The sequence below is a fragment of the Poecile atricapillus genome, chromosome 1 (genome assembly GCF_030490865.1).
Source record: "Poecile atricapillus isolate bPoeAtr1 chromosome 1, bPoeAtr1.hap1, whole genome shotgun sequence".
In the NCBI taxonomy this organism is placed as follows: Eukaryota; Metazoa; Chordata; class Aves; order Passeriformes; family Paridae; genus Poecile; species Poecile atricapillus.
This window is the reverse complement of record NC_081249.1, coordinates 19249490-19277480: the sequence shown is the minus strand read 5'-3', so window position 1 is coordinate 19277480 and position 27991 is coordinate 19249490. Positions and strand designations below refer to the sequence as shown.

General features: G+C 42.5%; 1 protein-coding gene across 1 annotated transcript in view; it reads right to left on the bottom strand.

Moving 5' to 3' along the window:
* Nucleotides 1-23008, bottom strand: part of ARHGAP6 (Rho GTPase activating protein 6) — a 314313-nt gene extending 291305 nt beyond the window's left edge. Inside the window, exons 1-2 of the mRNA XM_058827263.1 lie at nucleotides 22946-23008; nucleotides 22049-22780 (exon numbers count right to left, since the gene is read on the bottom strand). Coding sequence (XP_058683246.1) covers nucleotides 22049-22555 — 507 coding nt within the window. The 5' untranslated portion in view covers nucleotides 22556-22780; nucleotides 22946-23008. The remainder of the gene's footprint in view (nucleotides 1-22048; nucleotides 22781-22945) is intronic.
* Between the last annotated feature and the right edge of the window lie 4983 nt (nucleotides 23009-27991).

Here is a 27991-nt window from a genome sequence, read left to right as displayed (position 1 = left end):
AGTATGTATGCAATTTGTCAGTCTGAACAGCAAAAGAAGTACTAAATTAAGGAAAAGATTATATTGTCATTTACACTCAACACATGAAACAGCTATCAATCAATAGAAATCATCTTGCAAGAAAAACAACTCTGAAATATAATCTAAAAAGTTTTAAGTCCTTCACTCACTAAATTAAGTACACATTTAAAATCAGTGATGAAAATCAAACTGCAAACCCAAATGTCATTTAAAAGGCTACTAATAAAACCCTAACTGAAGACCGAGTCAAGAGACAAAGGGTTATAACTCAGATAATAGAGAGCATATGACATCCTTAGCACTTGTGGCATTCTCATAAAAGACCAAATAAGAAACTTTGAGAATGCCAAAAGCACCTGAGGATAAAAGACAATTGAATAATTCTTGGTTTTATAATTTATTGTAATTTTAATGAAATTACAGATGTGATTCACACATTTGTCTGTATTTTCCAGAAAAAATTTTATAGGTTTAGTGATAATCCCAGTGACCTCTTTCCTTCTCTTTTCCTTGATTAAAGGAAGTTATGTTTCTCTAGATATTCCCAGCTCATGTCTGCAGTTACATTTATTTTAGCTATGGGATGAGGCAAAGTTTTGATGTTTACTTACTCAAAACACACAAGAAAGCTTTGCCAAGGCTTTTTGAGGAGAGCCCCCAAATCACTTCAAATTAGCTACATTTTCAGTTCCTTATTCCTGAAGGCTGTTTGGAAACCCACAATTACATTACCTAAAGAAATGAACCCCATTTTAAAGAGTTAAAAGTGAACAAATTTTCAGAAAAATAACCAATCTACAATTCATCTGAGCTCTGACAGCCAATGGGGGAGCTCAGGGAAACCATGGACACGGAACAGGAGACAGCACCTCACCTACCCCTGTCATTAGTTAGGGAAACATCAAGCATTTTGGATCATCCTAATGGAACAGACCCCAATAAAGCAGAACAGAGTGTAAAAAAGATAATGAAAACACTGAATGAAAACTGAAAATATTTCAGATTAAAACTGAAAGAGCGTTCTGAAGGCCCATGTTTATACAGATTGTGCTGCAGTGGGTGGAATTTTAATAGTTTCATTGGCAGCTCACCATTAACAAAGCCAAATAAAACAGCACCCAAAAAAAATCAACTGCAACAACTCCACATTTCCACACATATATAGAACTGTAACAAAGTAACTACTTTTTTTTTTTTTAATATTCCCAGAATCCTGATCTAGATAAACTGACTTAGAGAAACAAAAAAAAGAAAAATGGCATCCTTCTCTTTCAGGCTAACCATTTTGGCTGTTGTTAAGTTTAATCCCACATGAGAGGCCACCTCATAAGAACACAGAGTGTTCAAACCCAGAAACTTCTGATAATAAAATTGCTTGTGTAACTTTGACTCTAAACTCAAGTGGGAAGTAGTCATTAAGTACATACACAATCACCAGAATTTCTCTAGCATGATGCCCTACACGATTTTTTCTGTAACTCCAAACATAATAGCATTGTTGTTGGAAAAAGCAGTGGACACATCACATGAAAAACCAGTCACACGCAAAATCAAAAAGCACTTGTGAAAGTTGCATAATAAAAGCCACCAGTTTTACAGCACTTTCTCCCTCAGCCACAGAAAAGCATTAAGATTGTAAAGAGAGTGCCAAACTCAATTTTCAGCTAAATTAGCTACATGGAGTACTTCTTCAGTGACAGACTCAGGCGTTTCTCTGAGCCCTTCAGTCCTGCTGGCTCTTCTCCCTACCTAGGGCAGGACCTTGGTTCACACCAGACCTCTTCCCACTCCCTTGACTCTTCACTTCTACATGAAGGAAAGAGTTAGACGCAAGGGAAGCAAGATTCTACCTGTCCAGGTGGCTCTTTGATGCCAGCAGATGGGGATCAGCTCCCCAGCACGACCCTGTCCTAGCACAGCACTTAGGTGGAGACGTGCTACACTCACGTCTCAGTATGCTGGGCAGAATTTCACGAGCCAAAGCTCCTCCTCCCATGCTAGAACAGCACTGAACAGGAGGATCTGAAGCTCATTTACTAAATACAAGCCTAAAGAGGAAAATATTATGCTCTAGAGCTTCCTCAGATGTGAGGCCAATAATGAATCTTTATGTTTGTCCAGTTTTCACACATAAAATTCAGCCTGCCAGAGCCAAATGTGGGAAACACTTTGTCCTTCATTTGAACACACACAAATTATTCATGCAGAAAACTATACAGGAATGTACACATGTACAAGAAATATATTTGCAATGATATATGGGTATTGTTCTTTCAAATCCTATCTTTTCAGCTGCATATTTGTTTCTGGTCTCAGCATGTATAAGTGAAATTATATTTATATGGAAACAAAAAAAATTAGTAATGTCCTTCAGCTCAGGGAATATAGAATGTAATATTGCTTGTATATATAGAAACAAAATAATACATATCTTGTTGAATTCTACTTCTAAAACAAATGACATGTCAACTGTCGGCTGCCAAAGTGTGGTAAGACATGTGAGAAAAGCTATGTAATATCCCATACAAAAATGATGAAAAGTATTTTGTCACAAATACTATCTCATAAATTAGTTCAGGTGCTAACTGACCAGCTGCAAACACCACAGCAGGTAACTGAATAAATCATACATTGGAGCAAGTTATAGGAGCAGCACACTTTCTAAATGAATGTTGCTTACTCCTCTTGCAATATCAACAATTGTCTCTATAAAGATCTGTCTAAGCCATGAAGTACTGAGTTATCTACAGAAAAAAAGAACAGTGAAATGAAAGAAGTCTCAAAATTAAACAAGCCTGTGAACGTATGAAGTCTGGAAGACAGATTGCATCTCATATAAAAGATTATCAAGAGACTCAGGCAGGGACATACTGGAGTCAGCCACAGCACTGCTTGTGGAAGTCAAACACAGCAATGATTGACGGGACAGCCTAAACAAATATGCACACAAACCAAAATTTTCAAAATGTTTTTTAAAGAAATATGGTAAATATTCAAGTAAAAGCAAATCAGGTCCTTATCTCACCACTGCAGTTGGCATTGTATTACAGCTTCCCAGCAGGTGTTCAGGTTAGATTAGGCCGGGTATGATCTAATAAATACAGTCCTCCCTACCATGGGAAGGCAAATTAACTGTAAAAACAAACCCCCATTGCAGACAGAAAGAAATACTGTCAAGTGAAGACTGCAACAGAGTCCTGACTGACATCACACCACAGCTTTTTTTTTATTGAATATCACTTTTCATTTTATTAAAATAAACACGTGTTAAAAATGGACCATGTGTTGTGATTCCCTGACAAAAAATTATATTGCTTCAGTCCCAAAATAGGAACCAGGATACCCTCTATTTTTCCAGTATAAAAGAACAGATTTCCTTCATGAGCATTACAGGATCAACCCTAACTTTAAAGCTGAGTTATTTGTGACCTTTTCCTGTTAGGAAGGGCAGGGTGTTTACACATCTGTTGAAACACCGTATCATTTGCAAACTAATAGTTAACTGATTCCACAAGGTGTTAAGACATGTCTTAAATAAGACCACCACCAAAAACGACACCGTGGCAATTAATATCAGCATGCTGCTTGATAAAGCTTTGTGTTTACTTGCCAGAGCAATCTTCCTTTTTTTTTTAAAAAAAAAAAAAAAGCAGAATTTGCTACAAAAATATCTGATTTTCTGACTAGAAATATTTTTACTACAGACTAATGCCTTTTTTGCAAAACAATCAATGCATGGTCATTTGAAGTTAGACACATTCTAGCAGGATACATGTACCATAAATACTAATTCTTCATGTGAGCAACTCTCTCCTACTATGTCTATGAGCAGACCTGGAGCCCAGGATCAGATATCAAACAAAAGCTGATACTTTAAGGAGAACCAACTGTATTCCTTTAAAACTGAATTTTGCTTTTTTACAAATAGTATAAAAAAGATTCATAAATTAAGATGAAATACATATTTCAGCTAACTCTAAGATACAACTTGGTTTCTTCCATTTAAGATGAAAAGATTCAAAAAGAAAAGTATGCAAAATATTGTATGTTAAATATTCACTCAAGACTGTAATTTTTCTTGTCCTGTTAATGGGATTGCATCTATTTAGGAGAAAGGTATCCTGTAGGGCACGGGGACACACACCCAAGGACAGCCAGGAATGCTCAGCTGTGTCACCAGTGCCACCACTGCTGCAGGGGAACCCTGCAGTGGCTGAGCCTGGGCATGTAGAGCTGTCCCACGAGTCACAACTGCTGCACAGGGAAGGCTTCTGCATATTTGCCTTCAAAACAACAGATTTAGAGCTGGCACAACAGGCTTCACTGCATCTGCCACTGAATCCTTTCTGCTGTCCTTTTAGCAGATGTTTGTCCAGAAAAAGGTAAATCATTAGATTGATTCCTCTTGGTAATGGCTAACTACCAGGGCAAGGACTTCTGAGAAAGCCATCAGTGCCTAACACGGCTGAAATATTGGAAAGAGGAGCTGACTGTTCCACTCCAACTTCTCACACAAAGATCTAATCAAGGCACTGAAATCCCCATCTACAAGGACAAAAAATAACAATTACTTCTTCTTCACAAGTGACAAGGTCACCAATAATTCAAGTCACATTCCTCAACTTGCATTTCCAAGCATGATATTTGGCCTCCTAAATAGAGATGGGTCTTCAGGGTGTGGTGGTTTTGTTGCATCTTTTTCCCCATTTTTTCCCCCAGTACTACCAAGTGGCCACTGCTAAACCAGTTTTTACTGAAGTAATTTTCCTTCTTATCAAAGCAAGTTCTCACAGTAGTAGTCCCTGGTTAGAGGAGGATGACAGTTCTGAAGGGCAGCAGGATTGGGATCAGGAACTGTAGCATGCAACCTTGGCTATTAATACCCACCAACTTCCTTCAGAGATGTAATCACAAGGTGGAAGCTTGACAGTCTGTCCCCAGTAAAGTACTGCAGAACACACCTATCCAAATGAAGACACTGGGGAGCTTTGGCATGCACCTCTCCTTATCAGAGGGCTGAGGTGCCGAAAAAGGTAAATGCAATGCTTGGCTCTGTGTCCCACAGGCTGCTGTGGTCCAGCACAGTGTACAGGCAGGATGGGCTCCAGGGAATGAAGCACTCCAGACTACTGGGTTTACCCTCTCATACAGAAATAAGGAAGAAGGTATTTAGAGAAGAGGCTTACTATTACTGCTGCAGACAGAGTAACAGTCCAGAAGTAGTTAAGTGATCATAACAAACAGGTAAGAAAACCTGAAGTTCATGAATAGCAGCAGTGGAGGAGGCTCAGCACAACTGTTGCACATAAAAAACCGACAGCCACTTTCTTCTACATTCTCTGCACCTTCATTAAAGAACAGACTTGCAAACCCAATGTTCTCATAACAAATTACAGGGCTAAGTTTCAAGGCAAACATATGTAAACACCCATTAGGTAAGTGTTAATAATTCACAGCAACATGCCAGCTCTCCAGTAAGACATTTAATGTGCAAAGAAACCATTGCAAAAGGTACTTGGAATAAACTGGATAACTTTCAAACAAAAGGAATTGCTTTGTGTATTAGTGTTGTTCATCAAGCCTTTCTTTTGCTATTCTTGATTTATTTTTTTTTTAAATGAAAGTGTTTCTGCCTAAGGTTTAAATTTGTGTGCTTAAAATCGCACACATAACCTCTTACTTTTCTGATGATGCTGATGATTCCTCTGCCTTTGCTAGCCAAAGGCAGAATTGGGCTGTATCAGCTGTCAACCAGACACCAGGATTCAGCTGACCCCACAGGGGGTGCTACCCTGTGGCAGCAGCCAACACCAACCACAGCACCTGGGTAACTGGTTCGTAAGTAGCACCATCCCACACACTCAGCAGACTGATGGGATAACAACACTGATCAGGGGGATTGAAAAAGATTCTGAGACACCTCTTGGGAAGAGGAGTAAAACTGCCCCAGGCAAGGAGCTGTCAGAGAGCCAGCCAGGTTGGGACAGGAGACAAGTGAGGTGGTGAGGTATCGCTACATGGGCAGGAGCTGAACTTGGTTTTATGCTTCATCTCTGGGTAATCTCACACATAAAGGTGTCAAACCTTTGTCCTTTCATAGTACAAGCACAATCCAACACCACCGAAGTAAGCTATAACATGTGCTGATCAAAACAGACTTAGTTCTGTAGAAATAAAAGTACACTGATCCTTAAAGACACTTACTTTTAATTTATTTTTATTGTGATTTACCAGATTAGTAGGTTTTATTATATTTCTTAGCTTAGTCCCTGAGGGATTTTGGGTGCACTACTTTGGACCTCAACAGACCTTGTGACACAGCCATACACTGCATCAGCATCACTTCTCACTCACCAGAGATCTTTACACCAGGCCACACTGTGAATCTACACAGTCTCCAGAACACTGGGAAAATCTGACCCCTGTGGAAAGGGAGACAGGAAGGTAACAAAAATCAGTATACGCAGCATTCCTCCTATCACTGACCCTTGTCTAGGAGCTAAAGGAAGTTATATTTATACACAAATTATCAATACACAGCCTTTTCAATATGAAACCCAGGCAGAAATCCTGTGCCGACTGCTTTCTTCTCAGTGGCTCTGATATTCTCTTTCCTCACCTTTCCAATACAATGCTGCTCTGCTTACATTCATCCACAATGCTCTGCAAAGGCATCTTGGCTTTGATGATGCCACCTTTTTCTTTGTAGCATTCCACTGTATCTCAGCCTATTATCACATCAAATATTAAACATTTTCCTTCCTAACTATTCCCATCCTCTCCATCATCCTCATCTACTGCCTATGTTCATTCCATCATGTCAGGTATCTGTCACCCAGTTTTGTGCACTGGCAACTTATCTCCTTCTCCCCTCATTTGGAAGAAATTACCACGATATGATATGATATATGATATTATATATTATTACACTTATTACTATAACATTGTCCCCATGGTTTAAGAATCTTTAAAACTTTGCAAAGATAAACATTTGCTTGCTGAGTCCACTAAATATCACAAAACAGTCTCTGTACAATTGTTGGTGCAACTGTATCTACCTGTTATACACCTTGTACAGTGATGTCCTAACCCACAAATAGGGTGGCAGGATACTATGGTGATGTAAAAATCACCTCTGCAATGCAAGGCGACCTGTGATGCAGGAATGCCCACACAAATTCTCTGGATTCTGTATGGATTTGCACACTGCTGGATGCCCATTTCTGTCCCTCAACCCCCCACAGTCAGGGCAGAAACAACTGATACTCTTATCACTCACTTTTACAGTCTCATCCCTAATTTGGGCATAATCCCAATTTAAACCAGTTATCTAACAGCTAAATATCATTTCTCTAGGCTTTGTGGTTTCCAGAAATAACTAATGCTACATCCCCTTCCCCCATAAGGGAAACACACCCAGCAGCAATTGCCAAACCCCACCCTAGCCCCACTGCCCTGCTGTGTAGGGCCCAGTGGCACAGAGACCTAGCCCTCAGAGCAGACACTTCCCAGCCCTGCCTGAATTAGCCACCAGATCCACAGGCTCATCTGCAGCTCAGATTTTTCAAGCCTTGTCCCTTCCCAGTGCTTCAGTGAGCCACCCCCAGGCAGCTCCTAAGGACCAAGCAATCACTGCCCACTGCTTCTGTCCCACTCTTTGGGAGGAATCAAAAGATACTTTAACAAACATCTGAGCTGTGCATACTGTAAATAAACTATATATTCTCACAGAGCAGATGGAGCTCTAATCCATAGCACCAGAGGACAAAGTAGGAGAATGCAAAAACTTTCTTAGTCCCTGCATCAAATTCTGTAATTATTCTTTTCCAAGCTGAGCAAATTAATTTCTCCCTCAATGGTCTTGAGCACTGTCTCAACCCTTTTAGTTCAAATATTTTCTCAAAAGCTGGGAAGAACAAAGGCAAAATCAGAAACAGAATATTTCCAGAGTTATCCTAATACAAAGCATGGAAAAATATTTCTTCATTTCTTTCAAATTCAGTACGTTAGATCCTTTTCTACACATTGATGTTGCGCCAGTTGAGCATAATTCATGAATTCCTCACTCTAAAGTAAAGGCAAAAGCCCTCCAGTTGTCTTTGGAAGCAAGTGACCTCCAGCTTTGATCTCACAACCACTCCTGTGTCTCATTGCTCTGGAGACTCCTCCACAGGAGGTGTCAGAAGGAGTTGGGTAGGGACACCCAATGTCATCTGAAGTGAGCACAGTGGTCCCTGGTGTGGTGGTGCACACAACTGCAGAGTTGCTGTACTGGAATGCAAAGCAATACCCCACTGACTCACTGCACTGAGCAGTCAAAAACATCTGAGGCTCTACCCTCTACAATCTTCACCCACCCAGCTTTGCAGTGTCTCATCTCCAGGAAACAGTATCTCAGAGCTGGGAGACGTTTCCTGACAAAAGCAAAGAGATGGACAATAAAATCTTGACTTAAATTATTAAGAAATAGTACATTTTGTATTATTTTTCTTTTCCCTGACATTGCAATGTTGTATAAGTAACAGCTTTTTAGTAACCTGGACTCCAGATGTACTTAAATTATTGTGAAATGGTTAAATTAACATTTTTCCATGTGGCAATCATTCACGGCAGCAAAGGATCCAGACACAATGAGTATTTCCCATGCAAAAATGTAACATAGCAAACATAATTTTCAAGTTTAGAAAGAAAGAAACAATATATGTGTTAAATATAAATATATTTTAGAGTAAAAACATTTTGTCACAAAGATTAAATAATTCCCCTGCAGTTCATCATTTCAAGCATCTCAAAGTACCTCTAGTTTCCTTTACCCTTATTATGCTCCTAAACTCTTCTCCTTTCTCCCATCAAACATTTGCTGCAGCCTGGCTTTCCTGGGCAAACACACCTCACAGAGACTGTGTGATAATGTAGAGATGTAGCTCCCAATTTCACTCCTCCAGAGTTCAATTCCAGGCTTCATTAAGGCTTGACAAATAAATTAGAGTGCTTTGCCACTGCACAAAATAATCTTCATTTCTAAGGCAAGCCCCAGCAATTCAATTGCTTATCCAAAAATATATATGTGACACTTTGAGTGCATCAACACAAAAGCTAACCCAGTTCCATCTCACACCATGCTCACTGATCTACAGATCTCTGTTCAGTCATCCCAGTCTTTCCCAAATCTTTCATGCCTTTCCCTGGCAGGGTTACTCTGCCTGAAAAGGCTAGGCTCTAAAATAACCAAAATAGTGAAGATAAAAAAGAACAAAAAACAACACCCCTTTGGACCTGATGGGAGGTCTCATTATACTTCCCACATGCTGTTTTTTATGTGCCCTCAACAGTTCAGCAGCTGCTTCTGCTGCACCAACACCTCCAGCAGTCAATCTTGGAAGCAAATCCCCTCCCTTGTTCTTCTGGCCCTTTATCACTGGCTTCAAGGAACATGCCATGCAAACTCCCCTTTGCTTTTCTGTTTTCAGCCTCCTCTAGCCTTGGATTTATTTCAAGAGGGGTCAGCAAGCAAGCCTCTCTGTAGCTCCCCCTGCTAGGTACCTTCTACTGAAATCCTCACATTCTCCTTGGGAACGGCCTAACAAATTGCTCCCTTCCAGCTTTGCTTTGATTTGGCCCAGATGTTGCCAACCATATTTTTCCTTTCCCACTGGCTTCCACTCTACCTCCATCTGTCTGAGTCAGATCCAGCACAAGAAGAGCTCCTGCTTTCCTACAGATGCTCTGGTCCTATTTTAATTAAGGGGCCAGTCATCCTCTAGCAGAGCAATATGGTTATTAAATGCCTTCATCTCAACTAAGGGAGTGTATTTCAAAGAACTGTAAGGAAGCCAGAAATAAATAATTCACTGCAATAATCTCATTCTTTTCAACTATAGTTCAAGTTAATTCATCTTAAGCCTGCTATCTTCAGCTCAAAAAAAGTTCTATAGTTAAATGTCATGCTGAATGCTAAGTCCAAGTAACTGGACTTGGCCCAAAAGAAGGGTATCCAAGAGCTCAAACCACTTAGGAAAGATGTCCTGCCACCTGAGACCACGGCCACCACAACTGCAGTATGTCCATGAAGGTGAGCTCATTGCAGCTCCCTGTGTTTCCATTCCCAGGGCTCAACAGCGCTTCAACTTGCCAAGTGGTGATGGTTCCCTCTGCTCCCAACCCCATCATCAGGATTCAGCAGCTCTGGCAGAAAAGTTTGTGTTTGTGGAGCACAGGCAATAAGGATCATGCCCTGTTATCTCTACCAACTCCTCTGGCAGTGGCACCTCACTGTGTCTGCAGGGAGATTGGCAGCCTTTCAGGATAAGGGAAGGATTTCCCTGGTAAAAGGCAAAATGGTATCTAGTTTCCAGCCAGTTTGTCAGACAGATTCCCAAACAACCAGGCCTCCAAACACCTGAGAGCTTTGCTTAAAATGGACTTCCAGAGAGGAAGCTCTGACAAATACAGCAGTGCAGCCTAGCTGCCTCCATGAGAGTCCCCTCCAGGCCAGCTATCACAGAACATAAGTTACAAAAGAACAGCAGATATTCTCTTTTTAATTTTGGCACTTATGCCAGACCCCCACATTCTACAGCAATTGGAATTTCTGTTTATCATCTGATCAGCTGGATGCTACCAGTTTAAAGAGCTAAAGGGCACACATTTGGACTTCAACAATGCACTGATACAGCCTCCAGATGTGTTTCTGAAAAAACAAGCAGGTACGCTGTCACAAGCAGAAAAGAATGAACGATAGTAGAGGCAAATATAATTTAGCAAGTTGTGCTAAAGCACCTATCTACCATCACAAAACAAGCACAAACAAAGCATTAACGTTTGAAATAGCAACAGCTGAAAGTGCCACTAAAATGCAAAACTGCAGAAGGAAACACAACATATGAACAAGGCTTAAGACCCCCTTACTGCTAAAAACCAGTATTCAGTTGTATGGAAGATCTCAGAATTACAGTCCTTCTCTGGAAAGGAAGAAGAAAGAAAGAAGGCTCTAATTACAATAATAAAAAGTAACAATACAAAATATCAAGAGTAAGATTTCAAAAACTATCTAAATAATCTAGGAAGTTGAGGTTTATCGTCAAAAGCTTCAGAAAATCTCATTGCAGAGATGATGGTGAGAACTATTCAGAGAGCACCAAGCACTGTGGCAGCTAGTACAGACCACACACTGCTGGGTCCAACATCAGCCTTTCATCTGACTAAACCACATGGAGGGCCAGTTGCTGTGGCAAGTAGAGCCACAACATGCTGAGCCATTCCATGACCTGAGCACTTTGGGCTCAGCACTCCCAGCAGTAAACCAGGACATCACACCATGTGCAAGACAGGGCAGGGACACCCAAGCAGAAGTCAGAGCTCTCCTCTGCCCGGTGGTGGTGGCACTTCAGTGGCAATCATGCTTTCCAGCCTTGATGATGTTCACTTAGCTACTCATTTATCACACTGTGCTGTCTTCTGCCCTTCCTTATCTTCTTCTATTTGAACCACACAGCTGCAATTACCTTTTCCTATTCTCATGTTCAGGTTCATGAAGGAAAAAAGTACTTACCAAGGGTGCAAATGGTTATGAGTCCAAGCTATCAAAGCTTTGTTTTACCATGGGCAATATCCTTCTGTCAGCCCATTTTCATACTCGATGCTGGAGGCTGCACCTGCTTGACAAAACCCCTGCCAGCTAAATGAAGACTTGCCAAGACAATTTCTCAAGAGCAAGGAAAAGACACACAGGTCTGATATTGATCAACATGCTTCAGAAGCTCAAAAAAGCCCACTGCTGCATTGTTAACAGTAGCAAATTATGACTTGTGTGGCTTTTAAATAGCAGAATGGAAGCATTTATTTCAGCGAGCCAATTTGGTACCAGCTTTTTCCAGGCTGTGTGGCCCCATCTGCCTATTCCAGTTTAGTTTAGCTTTGACTGATCCCAGTTACATAACTGCACCCTTAAGCTCATAAATCGTAAGGTCAGTATAAGGTTGAACTCTTGCTGTGTAAGACAATATAGACAAATCCCAAACAGTCCTAATACCACACCTATTTTTCTATGTATGTGATGCAATTCCCAGCTCAAAGCTCACCAGATTTCCTTTCCTTCTTGCATACCTTTTCAATTTCTTTCCTTGTTCCATTTCTCTCACAGATTAATTTTACTTTTATAACGCAAGATGACAAAAATCAAAGTTAGAAAAGCTAAACTGACTGCAATGCTTCTATTTTTATTACAGGCATTGAACTGAAGTGTTTTAGGCAGCACATCATATGGCCAGCCACAAGGACACTGAACTACCATGAAATGGTAGGAAAAGTTAGCGGAGTTTTGCCTAATGTTCAATATTTTTAAATGTAAACAACCCACATAACCAGACAAAACTCAATGTCAGAACAAGTCTAGCATCCCACTGTCCTAAAAGTGTAAGCCCTTCTTAGCTCTGGGCTCCCTGGTGCTAGAAGAAGCAGGCTGGCTTGGTTAAATGCAGTGACAGAAAACCAACCTGGCAAGTAGCTACTGAAAGTTCCCTGCCAAATCCCTGGTGAAGTTCTGCTAGGGCGCTGTCTAGCTGCTTCTGCAAAACACGAATTTCAGAAGGGTTTGGCTGGGGTTTTATTTGAATTTTACTGACATCTTTAAAGAGCTACCCTTTGCATTTGTGAGACACCAGGAGTAAAGTAAGAGTAGCATATGGCTCACAGAGTAGAAACACACCAACTACTTTGGAGAATGATTGAATGAAAGAAATTACTCTTCCGACAAGCCTGCTTCAAATGTTGGCACTGGAGAGCATCATAATTTCTGCAGCTCAGCAACTTTTGTCCCATCAAAGGTATGTTGTAGCACAAGGGAGAGCAGCACTTTTCATTCTACTGTGGAAAGAAATGATACTCTGAGTCACAGAATCACAGAAAACACTAGGTCAGAAGGGACTTCTGCAGGTCATCCGGTCCAATCTTCTACTCAAAGCTGGGTCTCATCTTCAACATTTGATTGAATCCTTTGGGCCTTGACCTGTCAAGGGCTGAAAATTTCCAAGAACAGAGATTCCGCAGCCTCTCTGGGGAACCCATTTCAATAGTTAACCACTCCTGCTGTGAGTACTTTTTTACTTAAATTTACTCAAAATTCCTCTTGCTGCAACTTGTGACTGTCATTGTGCAACTTTGACAATACCCAGCTGCATCTGTTCCTTAGTCCCCATGCAGGTAGCAAAAGTGGATTTTCATTCCCCCTTGACTGTTCTCCAGGCTGAAACAAATCTCACCCTTTTTTTGTTCATTAAGCACTCTCATCCGTTAACTGTCCTAATGACCCTCCACTCCATTTGCTCCAATTTGTCAACATCTCCCCTGTACAAAGGAGCCCAGATGGGACCTCACAAGGGTGAAGTCACTTCCCTTGACCTGCCTGTTACCTTTCTGCTCACACAGGCATCCTGGTATCCTTTTTCAGGTATCCTGGTCTCCACATTACACACCTTCCACAGCTCACTAACTCAGTTAGATTAACTTGTTTTCCTCTGGTCCACAAGAGGCGGAATAATTTACCTGCATTTGGGCTAAAAAGCAGGTGGAAGGCTCTGTAACACAATTTGCTTCAAGAAAGAAAATTATGTTTATCTCTTACATTCACTCTGTCTCTGTTCAGGAGAGGTTTACGAAACAGAAAGGTTCTCTATGAGCCTTGGCAGGGCAAGGAAATCATATGTGCTCATACCTCAAGCAGAGAAAAGCACTGAGAAGCATTTTGGACAATGTGCCAGAGACTTAAAATAAGCAAATTTGCTAATGTAAATCGCACTAACTATTCTGCTAAAAATTTGCTTGGAAACCCTCCATATATGTTGCCTGTCAATTACATTCCATTACTTCAGTAAATACAGAATTAAGGGACTTTATCTCTGAAACAACTAAAACTTCTAACTGTGTCTATTTAAGAAATTTGGCTGCCTCATTCTCCTGGCTTGCTATGGTTTCATACCCACTCCCTGGCAGAGCCCACTCTGTGTAGCAGTTCTGAGTCTGCTGCCCACTTGTAAAGACCTACATGATGTGTCCCTGTGGTGTGCTGGAAGAAGAGCTGTCACTGGATGCAGACACAAACACATGCTTGAGAAACAGTAGTGAAGCAATGAGCAAGAGGCACGCCATATTTTGTCAGTAGGAATGTCATGAAACAGCCACAAGAAAACTCAACCATATTTTTCTAATTTATGATAGAGTAGACAGGGTCTTATTTTGGAGCATGAAAATGTAATCTATCCCAGTCTCTCTTTCCCCACCACTCCTTTCAAATAGTAGTCTGCACTGTCATCAAATTAAATTAACAGTTAAATAGAGCTGATTTCCAACCAGGACGTTACAAGGATTTAACCTTTCTATATACACATACACTTACAAAAGGAATTGTGGTGATGAGATTGAGAGCAAAATATTACCCAGAATCCTTTTAAGACTGAAGACAGGAGAAAGAGAAAAGGGATTGATTATTATTTAAGGATAAAAATGAGATAAGAACAATCAAAATAACAATATTTGAGAAGTGATAGCAGATGTGTCAATCCACATTCTTTAGCTTCATATTCTCCCATTTCACATAATTGTTAGCTGGCCCCAGAGCCTCACAGCACTGTATAAAGAAACAATTGCACATCTTCTAAAAACAGAAGATGGTGAGATCTCTTGAACAGCTTGCCCAAAGACCCTATTGTGCCAAAATTTTTATGGGTTTATTCAATAAATTAAAAGGAATACCTCCTATGGGAAACAAAAGACATAGCAGAACTGAAAACATTTCCTGTAGGAGGAGTATTTTTAAATTTTTACAGAGAGAGGCATATGAAAACTGAACAGAGAACAGCCAACTGGTTTCTCACCACATTAGTCTCAGTAGGGTGCTACTCAACTGAAATTACCCTTTGGAGAAAAACCGAAAAAGTTAGTGCTCAGAAACCATCCTGCCATATTACAACAGTGGCAGAAAACAAAAGGATAAAGTAAATAAAACCTGAAAATAGAAATGGAAAATTTGTATTAGTCTTCCTCTTGCAAAATCAGTTATAGATGCTCAGTAGAGGTACAGTTCCATCACTGAAAATCAAGTCCAGGCTAACTCCAAGGCAATGCAAAGTAATTTTAATTGCACTAAAAAACCTAAAACGAAATATTTCCTTTGTTAGCAAGGTCTGCAACATTCTTTGTACTTTGCTGAAAACCAGTGACTTGGCCAATCCAAATAGTAGGTAATAGCTACGGTAAAGCAACGGGTTTTTTTCAGTATGAATATCAGGTGATGAAAGCAACAAGACACAGTATCTTCCTTTTTAATGTTTGGCAGGCAGGATAAAGGAAGATACACTTAACAAGGAGTATTAGAAATGGAAAAAAGACAAGCCCAACTTAAAAATGTCCAAGTGCACGGAACAGGAACTCAGAACTTAACAAGCGAGAAAGAGAAAAGTGAGTTCCCAGCAGCCAAGAGGAGAGCTTCTGCATTGGACTGACTGCTCATGTGCATCCTCACTAAGTGCAGTGCTCAAAAATCTCTTTCTGACCTTACACACACAGAGTCCTCACAAGTAAATACTGTAATTCAGAAGGTCCTTTCTTTGAGAGGCTACAGAAGAGATGAAGTGGGAAGATCCAGAAATGACAGTTCTGGTTCATAACTGGGGATGCTGATGCAAGCTGTTCCCATAGCCAGGACTGTGAGGATGATGACCCAGGGATGACAGCTTTAGGGTGTGAAACTGATGCTTGGTTTTATGAGCCAGAGACACACTACCTAACCTACTTAGGTCCAAAAACACAAACATCTGGTACCCAACATCTGGTTCCAGTACAACAATGTGGCGAGCATCAGGCACTGGAAGCTCATCAAATCCTTCAAAAACACTCTCAACTCTCCCAGGGATTTAATAATTCTTAGCTGACAACTGGAGTGGAAAAAACATGTAACTTGAAATAGCCAGTCTGTCCACATCTAGGAAAAACTAAAATTCAACCAGAAAACCTCCACATACATTTCCATTGACATGTATTATTGTTACAGAATAAGAATAGATAAAAAATAATAGAAATTATTTTGAATAAGCACAGCTTAAAAAATTGTACACAATAAACAACACAAAAGTTTTAAAGCGTGGTGATGAAAGTAAATTCCTAGGACTGAATGGTAACTAAAGGCTTTGCTTCCTTCCTGATACTCTGGTTTGATTAGTAGCCACCAGCCAAAAGGAAGGCACAGATTTGAGTATTCTGTTGAAGTCTGAAAGCTCATTACCTTCCAAAATTGTCCAAAGAGTTGCAGCGTCAGATGAAGTCTGAACCTTGCCCTGAACCTCCTTATTGCTTCCCTTCCAGTTTCCACACATTGAATGGAATATTTGGCCTCTTCTCCTACAATTCAGACACCTGGTTCAGTTAGCAACCAGTGGAACCCAGGATGTACCAAAGTTACTTTTTAAAATCTTAATTCCAGTGATACTTATGCTCTCAAATACTGTGCCATATAGCCAGAGAATCAAATATGAGCAGTATTATATCATGTTTAAGGGGACTTAAGACAGGATTGCCATTATAGTTTTGATTTTTAGTACCTTTTATACATTAAGATTTCAACTCTACAACTCTAACACTGATATGCTGAAGTTACTACTCTGCCATCATGACTGTTCAGCCCTACTTGCTCAGAACTCCCTGCTGGTTTCAATTATGATATTTACATCTGGAAGGAAAAAAAAAATAAATGGCCAAACATCTTTAACACCTGTGCACCCTTAATACTTACACAGCCAGAACACTGCAAAAGAGACTTCTGAAATGTTCTTCACCTACAATCTGTCACAGCTGCAGTTCTTGTCACGCAATAGAGTCTGCACAACTAAATGTGCTTCAACTCCACCATGAAGTCAAGACAGTTGTCTGGGTTGTTAATATTTTAGAGGTTACTCAAAATTACTTTTCAGTCTCACTTCTATTATTTTCACAAGTTTCTTTCCCGTTACTTAAACAATGCACACTTGAAAAATTCTGCCTGTCCTAGCCATCAACCCCCATATTTTCATCCAGTGTCTTCAGACGTAATTTAGCTGAGAATAGGAAGAGTCCACTTGCCAAAATCGGAAATACTGAATATATTTAGTTTCTTTTAATTGCATTCCTGTCATGAGAGACCCACAACATTCCTGCCCACCAAATTTTGTAATTATAGAACTCTTACAGCATTGAATGGAACGGACTCAGGCTGAGACTAATCTGTGTGTCCAGTGGTTTGGAATGTCATAGGAAAGAAAATAAAGCAGAACAGCTCACTGGTAAATACCACCACATGCAGATTTTACTTTAAAAAAAAAAAAAAATCTTCCAAAGTACAGTTCTCATACATATGATTAAAAAGCCCCCTCAACAGAAAAAATGCAATGTATCCATTTAAACATGCTAGACCCCCATTTTGCTTCCAGGATAGTTATCAGAGCTCTACAAGGGAATATGCTCCAGCATGTCTTCTATCCATACAGCAAAATCTCTGGGTTAGGTATCAAGTGCTTAAGGGTAACAGACACTGTGCTCACAATTGATGTCCACCTGAACCTCCACTGACACAGCTTGAGGCTGTTTCTATTGTCCTGTTACTGGCTGCCTGAGAGAACCCCCACTTGCTCCAAGGAAAGAGAGAATCTACACTGCCTTCCCAATGAATTTAAACTCTTACGGTATGAAACCAGTGAATTTACCAAAGCTGACCACCCAAGACACCTGTCAGCTGAGACCTGTGCTGTGAACATTCACTACTTCTCATGGCCATGCTATAAAATAATTCAGTTAAACTAATGTTGTTCTGGTAGTGCAGATTAGCTTCTCCAACATCCTTGCAGCTCATCACAGCTTGGCCAGTCAGCAGCACAGGAGACACCAGGACAGCTCCTGGTTTCTTCCCCCAAAACCTGATGAGGAACCAGAGCAAGCTTCCCTTCCATGCCATGGAAAACTCCTCCTGTAGTGCTCAACAAAAAGCTGGGTGAGCAAATGGATTGCAAGGTAAGTCAGGAGGAGGAGGAGGAGATGAAGAAGGGCTGAACCATCCACCCACAGCAGCCCAATTTCATTGAGAAGCAAATTGCAAATTAAAGATGCTGCTCCCTGCCTCCCAGGGGCCAGGTATGCAGGTGGGAAGGCTGTGGATGTTATGGTACCATTACTTTAAAATCAACTCTCTCCCCAAAAAAGCGTATTAGTTGGAGATGGTAATGTTTCATTAGTTAGCAACACACAGACTATGACAGCAAAATAATCAGGCCATTTAAGCTTGAGTGTGTAGATTTGGTTTCTCGTAACAAATAGATTATTTGGATACATTCCCATGATTTGCCATGTTTTTTACCCACTTCCTGTGGCTTTCCATTACCATCTTTAAGACAGAAAAAATAAGCAAAAGAACTAACACAACTTGAGACTTCACATGTATCTATTAATCTTGAGCTATTCTGGATCCAGCAAATGTATTTCAGTCAGTCAGTCAGTGTAAACCCTTGCATCCTTAACTTGTACAAGTCTACTCACGTATGTTAGCATAAATGTATGACAAATTTTGGCAGAATCAAGGCATTGAGGTATTTCTAGATCTACTGTCTTTTCTATGATATTTAGCTTATTTAGAGACTCACTTGAGCATATGAAACACCTAATGAAAACACAATAGACTTAATTTTGCAAGTGAAAGTGAATTTTCTTTAAGAAAAATGGCATAAAAGGACAGGTGAGATCAGATGGGAACTGAGGACAAATGCTTTTTATCCCTTATTTAAAATCCCCCTTGGCTTTGTCCTGCTGAAACCACTAAGAAATGTTGTTGCTGATTTCCACAGACCCAGGAACAGTTTTGGTTTTTTTATTTAAGCAGTTTATATGCATAAGCAGAAAATAGAAAGATGAAAGAATGCTTTTCAGAGAAGTAAAGTTCTGCCAAAGATAATCCTTTTAGTTGTAAAAATGTTCTTGTGAAGAAAACAACATGTCAATAAAGGTCTCTGGACAGTGAGAGACACATCTGTCAGATGATGCTTCACATTCAAAAAAACTGTGGACCTAAGAATACAGATGTGACCTGCTGCAGACACTGGAAATCCCCTGTGCATTCAGATATTCCATAAAAAAAATTATTTATGAATAGTGGCATGAACTTAGCAGCAACCTTTCTCTCCCTAGGCCAGTAGACAGGCTTGTCATATAAAATGCAGAAGTCAAGGAATTACAATGAAAAAAAGGTGAAATAAGCAACCCATTTTATTCTCCTGCTCTCATAACAAAGTCAGTAAGGACACTGTGGCCTCGTATACAGAAATCCCAGATCAGTGGGGCATGCCTGCTTTAAAACCTGACTAGAGCTGGGCCAGGTGCCCCCAGCCCTGCAGCCCCAAGGTACCAGCTGTCCCAGGGCAGGATTCATCCAGCACCAGCTGCAAACCCCACCTTCAACATGTCCCTGGGGATGCCACCACACCAATCCAGCTTGGGACAGGTGCAGAAGGTGCTGCCCAGAAGTTATAATTTTGAAGGGGTTCTGAAGAGGAAACTTCCATGGCATTTTCACTTCTCTTTGCTCCTTTAAAGATTAAGGTAGCAGGGGAGAAAATAGTTCCCACATACACCTCCTAGTGCATAATCCTGTTGCTTCCACAGTGGCTCTGGAGCAATATTTCCTAAAAAGGGCAATTTACTGAAGGTGTTGGAATGAAGGTAAAGAAAACTGATTTTGCAATGAACATTTATTTGATTCCCAACTAAGAGGATGGGAATTTTTAAGTACTACAACCAAAACTTTCAATGTTCAGTTTCATTAGGCTGTTCGGTTGTCTTTTACAGCAGAGTAAAATCATAATTGTGATGTATTTTATTTCCCAAGTTGAATAGAAATGGAACTACAGATTTCCTACTGAGAATACAATAATTTGAATAATGGGACCTTTTAAAGTTATATTATAAACAGTTACTTCCTTTTCACCCAATAAAATGTGGTTTTTTTCACCTCCTCAAGCACACTTGCTTTGCTGCAGTCACAATAAAGCTGCAGACACAAAAGAAAATACTTTACTTCCAAAAAAATGAACCTTTTCAATAAACACTAAATAGGAAGCAAACAACTAAATCTTTTATTAATAATGCTATTTTATAATGAGACCTGACTAAATTACCATTAGGATGCATCCCTAAAATAAGAGGGGGAATAAGATCACAATTGCACAACTGCAAAATATGTGCAGTTTCCTTTAAAATATAGATTAATATAATTTGTACGTGTCTTTGCTGAACACCGAAGTTCATACTCATATGTCTTGAAAATAGAAACTCTGAAACTAGGGAGCATCAGGTTAAATGACGACTGACATAAAACACTACCAATTCACAATGACAACACTGACCCACTACAGGATCACAGGACCCTGCTACTGGCTTCACTGCCTCACCACCATGACATCCCTCCCAAAAAAAGGGGTTGGCTATTTAAAAATGCTAGACACACACCAAATTAAGAAAGAGCCCAGTAATTTGCAATATGAAGTCTGAAGATGCACTGTGCTGTGTGTTTTGATGACACATAGATCTCAAAAAAAATGCCCCAAATGTCCACCACCTTTGCATAGATTCAGTGAAAAAAAGGAGGACCTGCTTAGTTTTACATGTCAGAAATCATGGTGTGAGTATTGGACTCAGTCAGGAAACTCTGCACAGGAAACCTTATGGATCTCATACTTTCTGAGAGACCTTATAAAATCTGGATAAGACGTATAAAAGGGATAAGCAGCAAATTTATCCTTAATTAGTGTGATCACATATTATCTCACTGTCCACTGATGCTACAAATCCCAAAATCTTTGGCGTCATGATTTTTTTACTAGCATAAAATTCAAGCATCAAGATGAAATATTGCTAAGAGTAACTTCTGATTCCAAGATTTCATAATAATCCATTTTTTAAAGCTGCTAAAATTCTTCACTACCTCTTCCAACATTAGCCAGCATCATGCGTGAAGTTGCCACCCACATGTTGACACTCCATCATAATTGGTAGACGTTAACAACTTTTATACTCAAAGCAAACAGGGAGATATGGGAGCTCAGGGTAAGATGCAGCCTTTGCCCATGAAATGCACATTTGGTAATCTTGTGCCATCATGGTGCCTAGTTTGGCTTTGGATCTGATATTTGACCTGTGTAAGGTAACCATTTTACAACCATTTTACAAGGACTTCTCACTGCAACAACGGGGATGTTTTATTGATTCATCTAATTATTACTAATTATGGTAAGTTCACGTGCAGTGGAAATGGAAATGCTGGTTTCTGATCCCAGTTCTCCAGAAAGCACTACTAAACATTAAGTGGGAAACCTCATCACCATGAACAGGATGGAGAATTTCTTAAAACACAAAAGTTTATTCTTCTTGTGCTACAAAGGGCTCAGCATAACCAGCTCAAAGAGCAATTGCTACCAGGAAACAATGCTACATTTCTTGAGAACATTCATCCACATGGTATGGTATCTGCTGGCCAACATCGACGATATCCAAGTTAAATGAATAAATATTTGCATTGTGAAGTTGGATTTGTCTTAGAATACAATTGCTCCTCATGTGGTTCCAACACATATGCATTGTCCAATAAATCACAGTTCACTGGGTGTGCACATTAAAAATAATTTGTCTATCTTGTTAGAAGCCATCACATACTTCACTTTAAAAGGTGTGAAACTGGGAGGGGAAAGTTTTACAGGCCTGGAACAACTACACATGGTACAGCCGAGGGAACCTCAAATATCCGACCCCCCGGCGCCGCGGATGCCAGCTCCCGGCACCAGCGCCCACGGCGGCTTCGACGGCCCCGCCGCACGGGCCGGACACGCGGGGTCTCGCCGAGCCGCGCAGCCACCACCGGGCGGGCGGTGGCGAACGACGGGGACCGGGACGGGGTCGGGGACGGGGGCGAAGGCGAGGGCGGCGCGGTGGGTACCCGTCCCCCGGGGGCGGGCGTGCCTACCTCGGATTTCCACACGACGTAGGCGGCGGGGCGAGGCTCGGGCGACGAGGGCTGCCCCTTCCTCTGCTGCAGCCAGCGGCGGGGCGAGGAGAAGATGCTGTTGGCGGGGCCGGCGGTGCCGCTCAGCGCCAGGGCCGAGGGGGTGCGCGCCAGGAAGGGCAGCTCGCAGCCGGGGCTCCGCTTCCCGCGGAGGCTCTCCTCGTCAAAGAGAGCGCTGCCCGGCGGCGACCGCTCCAGTGGGGTGCTGGGGGTGGAGAAGGAGGCGCCGTGGGGCTGCGGGGCGCCCCGAGGACCGCGGCGCTCCCCCGGGGGGCTGCCGGCGGCCCGCGCCCGCGGCGCCCGCCCCGCGCCCTCGCCGTCCTCCCGGCCGCCGCCGCCGATGATGGCGGGGTCGAGGCTGCGCGTCTGGCGGAGCCTCCGCTTGGAGAGGCTCTTGGCGGCAGGGGCGGCGGCGGCGGCCGGGGAGGAGCAGGAGAAGACGCTGCTCAGCAGGCTCTGCGCCGACATCGCGGCGGGCGCTGCCCCGGGCACGGCGGGGCGGCCGGGGGTCCTGCCTGGGCTCTCGCTGCCTCTGCCTCCAGCCCCCGCCACGGGGGCGCGGAGCGGCTCTCGGGGTGTCCCCCGCGGCCGGGCTCAGCCCCCGGCAGCGCGGCCCGACGGCGGCACCGCGGGGCTCATGGCGGCGTCCGGTGCTGGGGCTGCTCCGGGGCTGCCGCCGGCGCGGTCACTTTGCTGGGAGGGAGAAGGGAAAAAAAAAAAAAAAAAAGTTACGAGAGAAAAGGGGAGGGAAAACGGCAGCAGCGGAGCTTTTATCTGGGCTCGCCGCAGGCTGCCAGAGTCACTCCCCCCTCGGCCGCGATGCGCAGGGGAGTCGCGGGCCGCCCCACACACACACACCCCGTCGGGTCCAGCGGTGGCGGGCCCGCCTGCCTCCCCGCACGGGGCGGGAAGAGCCGCGCCCGGTGTCGCCTGCACCTCGGTGCGGCCGCGGGACGCCCACGTCGGGGCGCGGGGGAGGCAGCCCCGCCGCGCTGGGACGGTGCAGCTGCGTTTCGCGGAGGGATCGAGCAGCGGCGGACAGCTGTTTGCCGGAAAGATCGTTCCCGACGTGCAGCAATGCCTCGGTCTGAGCCTTCTGAGCCCGCTCCGGCCCCGGCTGCTTCTTACGGAGCCCCCGTTCGCCCCGGCTGTGTCGGACTGAGATGATGTCTCCAGGAAAAACTCACAGCAATTAACAAGATACAGCACGCGGGATAGAGTCTTCAACGGAGCTCGACTTGTAACTGTGTTCTGGCCCACGTCTCTCTTACACATCCTCTGAAATACATACTTTGAGGGCACATGGACGTGAGCCCCACAGGCAGCGTGGGTCACCAAGACCTGTAACTCTTCTGCTGAGTACCTCACGGCCACAGAAAGAGAAAGGAGTGGGACCAGTGGAGCTAAGCCTCCTCAGGACAAGGAACTGAACATATTTATCTTCCATTGAGACTTTCTCTGTTCCCACTCCAAGCATAGGCGAGGAAACATTTATCAGAGAGACAGAAGAAACTTGAGAAAAACAAAATTGTAAAGAAACAGAATACACAGAGAGGGACAATACCATGCAGCCCCATGAAGGCAACCAGCTCTTTCCTCACCTGGAGTGAAAGAAGCAGCCCCTCAGCTGCAGAATCTGACTTCTGCCTCTTCTCCCAGCAGGGAATATTGAGTCCTTCTCCCCTCACTGGGGTAGTTCAGCAGCAATGCTTGTCAGGTTCTTTCTGGATCCCCAACACCATCTTTTTCTTGGTGCTTAAACTTTATTAATTAACCTTTAGCTTCATGGGTGGGTTTGGGTTTGTTGCTATTGTGTCAATGAACACTACATTTTTCGAGTTGGAAAGCAAAACATTCAACATCAAATCCTGTTTTTCTTCCTGACCTACTTTTATTTGTGGCAGTAAGTGGAAGATGCCCAAGGACAGCTCCTGTGCAAGTGGCAAACCTCACCAATCCCAGATGAACTCACAGTTAGACTGCTGATTCCATGGGGCCTAAGCACTCTTCTTTTGACTTGAAAACCCACCAGCTCCATAAACCTTCCAGTCTCCCCAAAACTGTTGCAGGCAGCTCTTAGAAAATTTCTCCAGAAAAAGACGGGGTTTTTGGGGTTTTTTTTGGGGGGAGGGGGGGGGGGAGAAAATAAAAAAAAAAGTGCTTCAGCATGACACAAGGGTTATTTTCTCCTCACACTGCATTTTCTCCTCAAACTCTAGTGCAGGGTTGTGTTGTTCTCTCTGGGGTCCTGCAGCCAATGCAGGTAAATGCTCCACAGCAGCACTTTCTGGTTTCATCAGTACAGTAGACATTTCTCTCTTCTGTGGCTTTGTTTAAGGTTCAGAAAGATCAACAGTACACAAGTACACCCACTTTCAAAGGGAAGTGTTCTTGGTTTTAGGTAATGTTTGCAAATGGGATTTTTTTTCTTTTGTCTGCAAAGTAGGTTTCCCCTCTTATTTTAATAAACTGTCCTATTGCCTAATTCCATGTTCCTCCACAGCTAAGGTTGCAGCTGTTTCTGTTTAAAGCTTCATTTCATTTTGCCTCCTCATTAATGCCTTCAATAAGGTCTCATGCTTGAGACTAAAAAGAAGGTCTGAAGCATAAAAAAAAATCTGCATTTGTTTCTGCAGTTCTATGCCCATTCTAGCAATTTGGTTGAGAGACACATCTGCAATACAACTATACATACATGTGGCTTCAAGTATTTGCTTTTTTTGTCCTCTACAAACATATCATGGGAACTTAAAGGGACAGGATGACATGAGGAAAAAGCAGAGAGGGGAATCCAGAGCTGTAAGGAACTCATCACATGAGGAGTCAAGAGGACAATCACATTTGCCTCCAAAATTCACCAGAAACAGTTCCCGCCACTCTGAGGTGCACTGCCCACTTTGAAGGGCTGATACTCTTGGGCACAGCTGATTGCCAGCAGGCAAACCTCCAAGTTTCCAATTCAGATCCTTACACACTGCACACACAGCCTGTGAGAGGAGACTGAAACAATCAGATAAGTGCATAGTTAGGAGCATATGTCAGCTTATGAGTAGCAACACTAAATGGAGGCAAAGCATTCTTATTTCCACCTGCCTCAGCCCAGGTATTACTTACTGCCCAGCTGGTTTTCTTCGTGAAAGTCCTCATGAAAAATCATAGTTTTTATGAGACAGAGACCTGGAGGATGACAGCTGGAATTCAAAGAGCAAATGTAGCATATGTATAGAGATGCTTCATGTAGACAACTTCACTACTGGTCTTAGCTTCTGTCTGCATCTTTCAGGGGAAACAGAAATAAAAGCACATATTTTTGAAGTTTCTGTTCATTATCACTATGAACTGCATTATTGTGAGACCTGGCAGCACTGCTCTGAAATTGGCTTGAGCTCTAGTGGGCATGGTACAAGCACAGGACAAAACCACAGTCCTAATTCGCAAATTTTAAGGATAACTTAACAGCCACCAGATACTGGTTGGGCAGTCATATCTGCAAGATAATACTAGCTGATCTGATGATGCTAGCCCTTCTTTTCCGAGGCAAAACACTGGAGCAGGCTGCCCAAGGAAGTGGTGGAGTCACTGTCCCTGGAGGTATATAAAAATCTGTAGAAGTGGCACAACTTGATTTCATTATTCTCCTTATGCCTTCATTGGCTTGACCTTCGCTAACAAAGTCTCCCAGGCTTCATGCCTCAAGGTGAGAAAACCCGTAAATAGGGGAAAAGGACCAAGCCGTGGATCTTTTCTTGAGGAGTCACAGCCCATGCAAGTCTCAGGAGCCAGCGTGGATGAATCTGAGGGTGCTTAAAGAGATGGACGATATCACTGGAAGTCCACTTTTTATGTTTGAAAGGCCATCAAAATTTGGAGAAGTACCTAATGGCTTGGAAAAGACTGAAACTTGCACCTGTCTTCAAAAAGAGCAAGGACTACCCAGGCTGCTGCAGGCTGGTCGCTTCACTTCAGGAAAATCACAAAAGCAAGTTCTCTTGGAAGCCATTTCTGGGCACACAGAGGAGAAAAAGGTGACTGGATTTACCAAGGTTACTCATCAGCACTGGAAGAGGTTGTGGAATCTATATCACTGATGGTTTTCAAGATCTAACTGAAGAAAGAACTAAACAATCTTGTCTTAGTTTAGTTTTTGCCCTTCTGTGACCAGGAGGTTGGACTACAGACCTCTCGAGGTTCCCTCCAACTTGAATCACTTTCTGATTCTGAACAAAAACTAGTTTTGAATCAAAGTCAAGAAAACCTTAACCTTCAGAAAATTTTCAGGGACTGTGGCGGCGGCCTCAGGGAGACAAAGAGTTAACATTGTTCCACCCCAAACCCCTTGTGAAGGGCGGCCCAGGAGTTCTGATTGGGTTTGAGTCCCTGGGGGGGTTCTCCCTTGCTGTGTTTCTAATGGTCCCTGACCCTGAACTCCACCCTCAAAGGTGTAAATTCTGTCCCTCAAAAACCCCTGCTGTGCCTCTGTTCAGGGCTCTCTGTTCTGGACCTGACTTTGTTCCTATGCTGAATAAATGGTTTCATGAACGGGAGCCCGTCTCGTTGGTGTTTCATGCTGGTCCCCAGAACCCTGCAGCTTCCCTGGACGAGATCCTTAGGTTGCTGACTGCAACAAGGGACTTTGTATAAATGCCTATCACCTGACTTAATAATAAGTGTGTTACGGGTAAGTTTTAGAGAAAATATGATCTTTCTATTATTTTAATAATGTCTGGTTTTATTAATGCCCCATTAAACTGAAATTTTCAGTTTAAGAAGATACTGTCACTTGTTGTGGTTGAATTTTATAACAATAATTTTTTATCAAAATGAGGGTGTATTCATCTCAAAAATTCAATAAAGCCTATTTTGTTAGGACTTCTGAAAAATCCCTGAAAATAAGGATGTTTTGGAAAATAGTAACTTTTTGTTACTCTAATTATTTCTTTTGAACTGATTAAGCATTAAAAACTAAAAAACCACAAAGCCACTCTTTAACCTTACTTTTTTCTTACAGAAGATTTCCTAACTTTGTCATTCCTGGGATATGATTTTTTTGGACAAAAAGACTTTTATCTAAAATGCATCTCGTCCAGTCATTCTATGAAAATTAAAGAACTGCTATTATTTTTACAGAACTTTTGTCTTTATTGCAGTGGAATTGATTTATAGACATTTAAGTACAGCACTCAAGGCTGCTTCTCCAGAAGAGAGAGTGCTATAGAAGTGTTTGTGAAAGCTGCTGAGGAGTGGGGTGCATGAGTCCACATAAGGAGCCAGCACCCAGCTTTGGCTCCAGTGGGGTTCAACCATCACCCAGCTGGTGACCTACTCAGTGCTTAGCTAGGAAAGCTGAATCTGTGTGACAGCATGCAAAACAAAACAAAATTAAATTTAAAAAACACAAAGAAACAAAAAAAAACACAAAAAAAAAAACCAAAAAACATTTTCTGTAAAGAGAAAATGAAGCTTATTTATACTAGAAGGGAGAAGTGATGTAATACCATTACTCCTCAAAACGTTTGCTGTGGTGAAGCAATAATAATGGCATCGCGGTGCCTACTACATATCCCGACAGAAGTAATATATTCAGCGTGGAAATACATTGTATAGCCTATCGTATATAAAACTCGGTGTACATATTTGTATATGTGTGTATATACACGTATAAACATATGTACGTTCAGATATACACATATAGAGAGAGCACGCACACATATACGGCGGTACCAGGGGTTACTTTTTGAGGGAGGGAGAGCGAGACTATTTAGTCTCTCCGTGCTCCCACCGGCATTCCAGCGCCACAGACCCACGGAACGTTCCCGGGATCGCGGAACGGCGGGGGCGGCTCCGGGGCCGGGGATCCGGGCTCTGGCCCCGCCCCGCGCGGCCCCGCCCCCGCCGGCGCGCGCC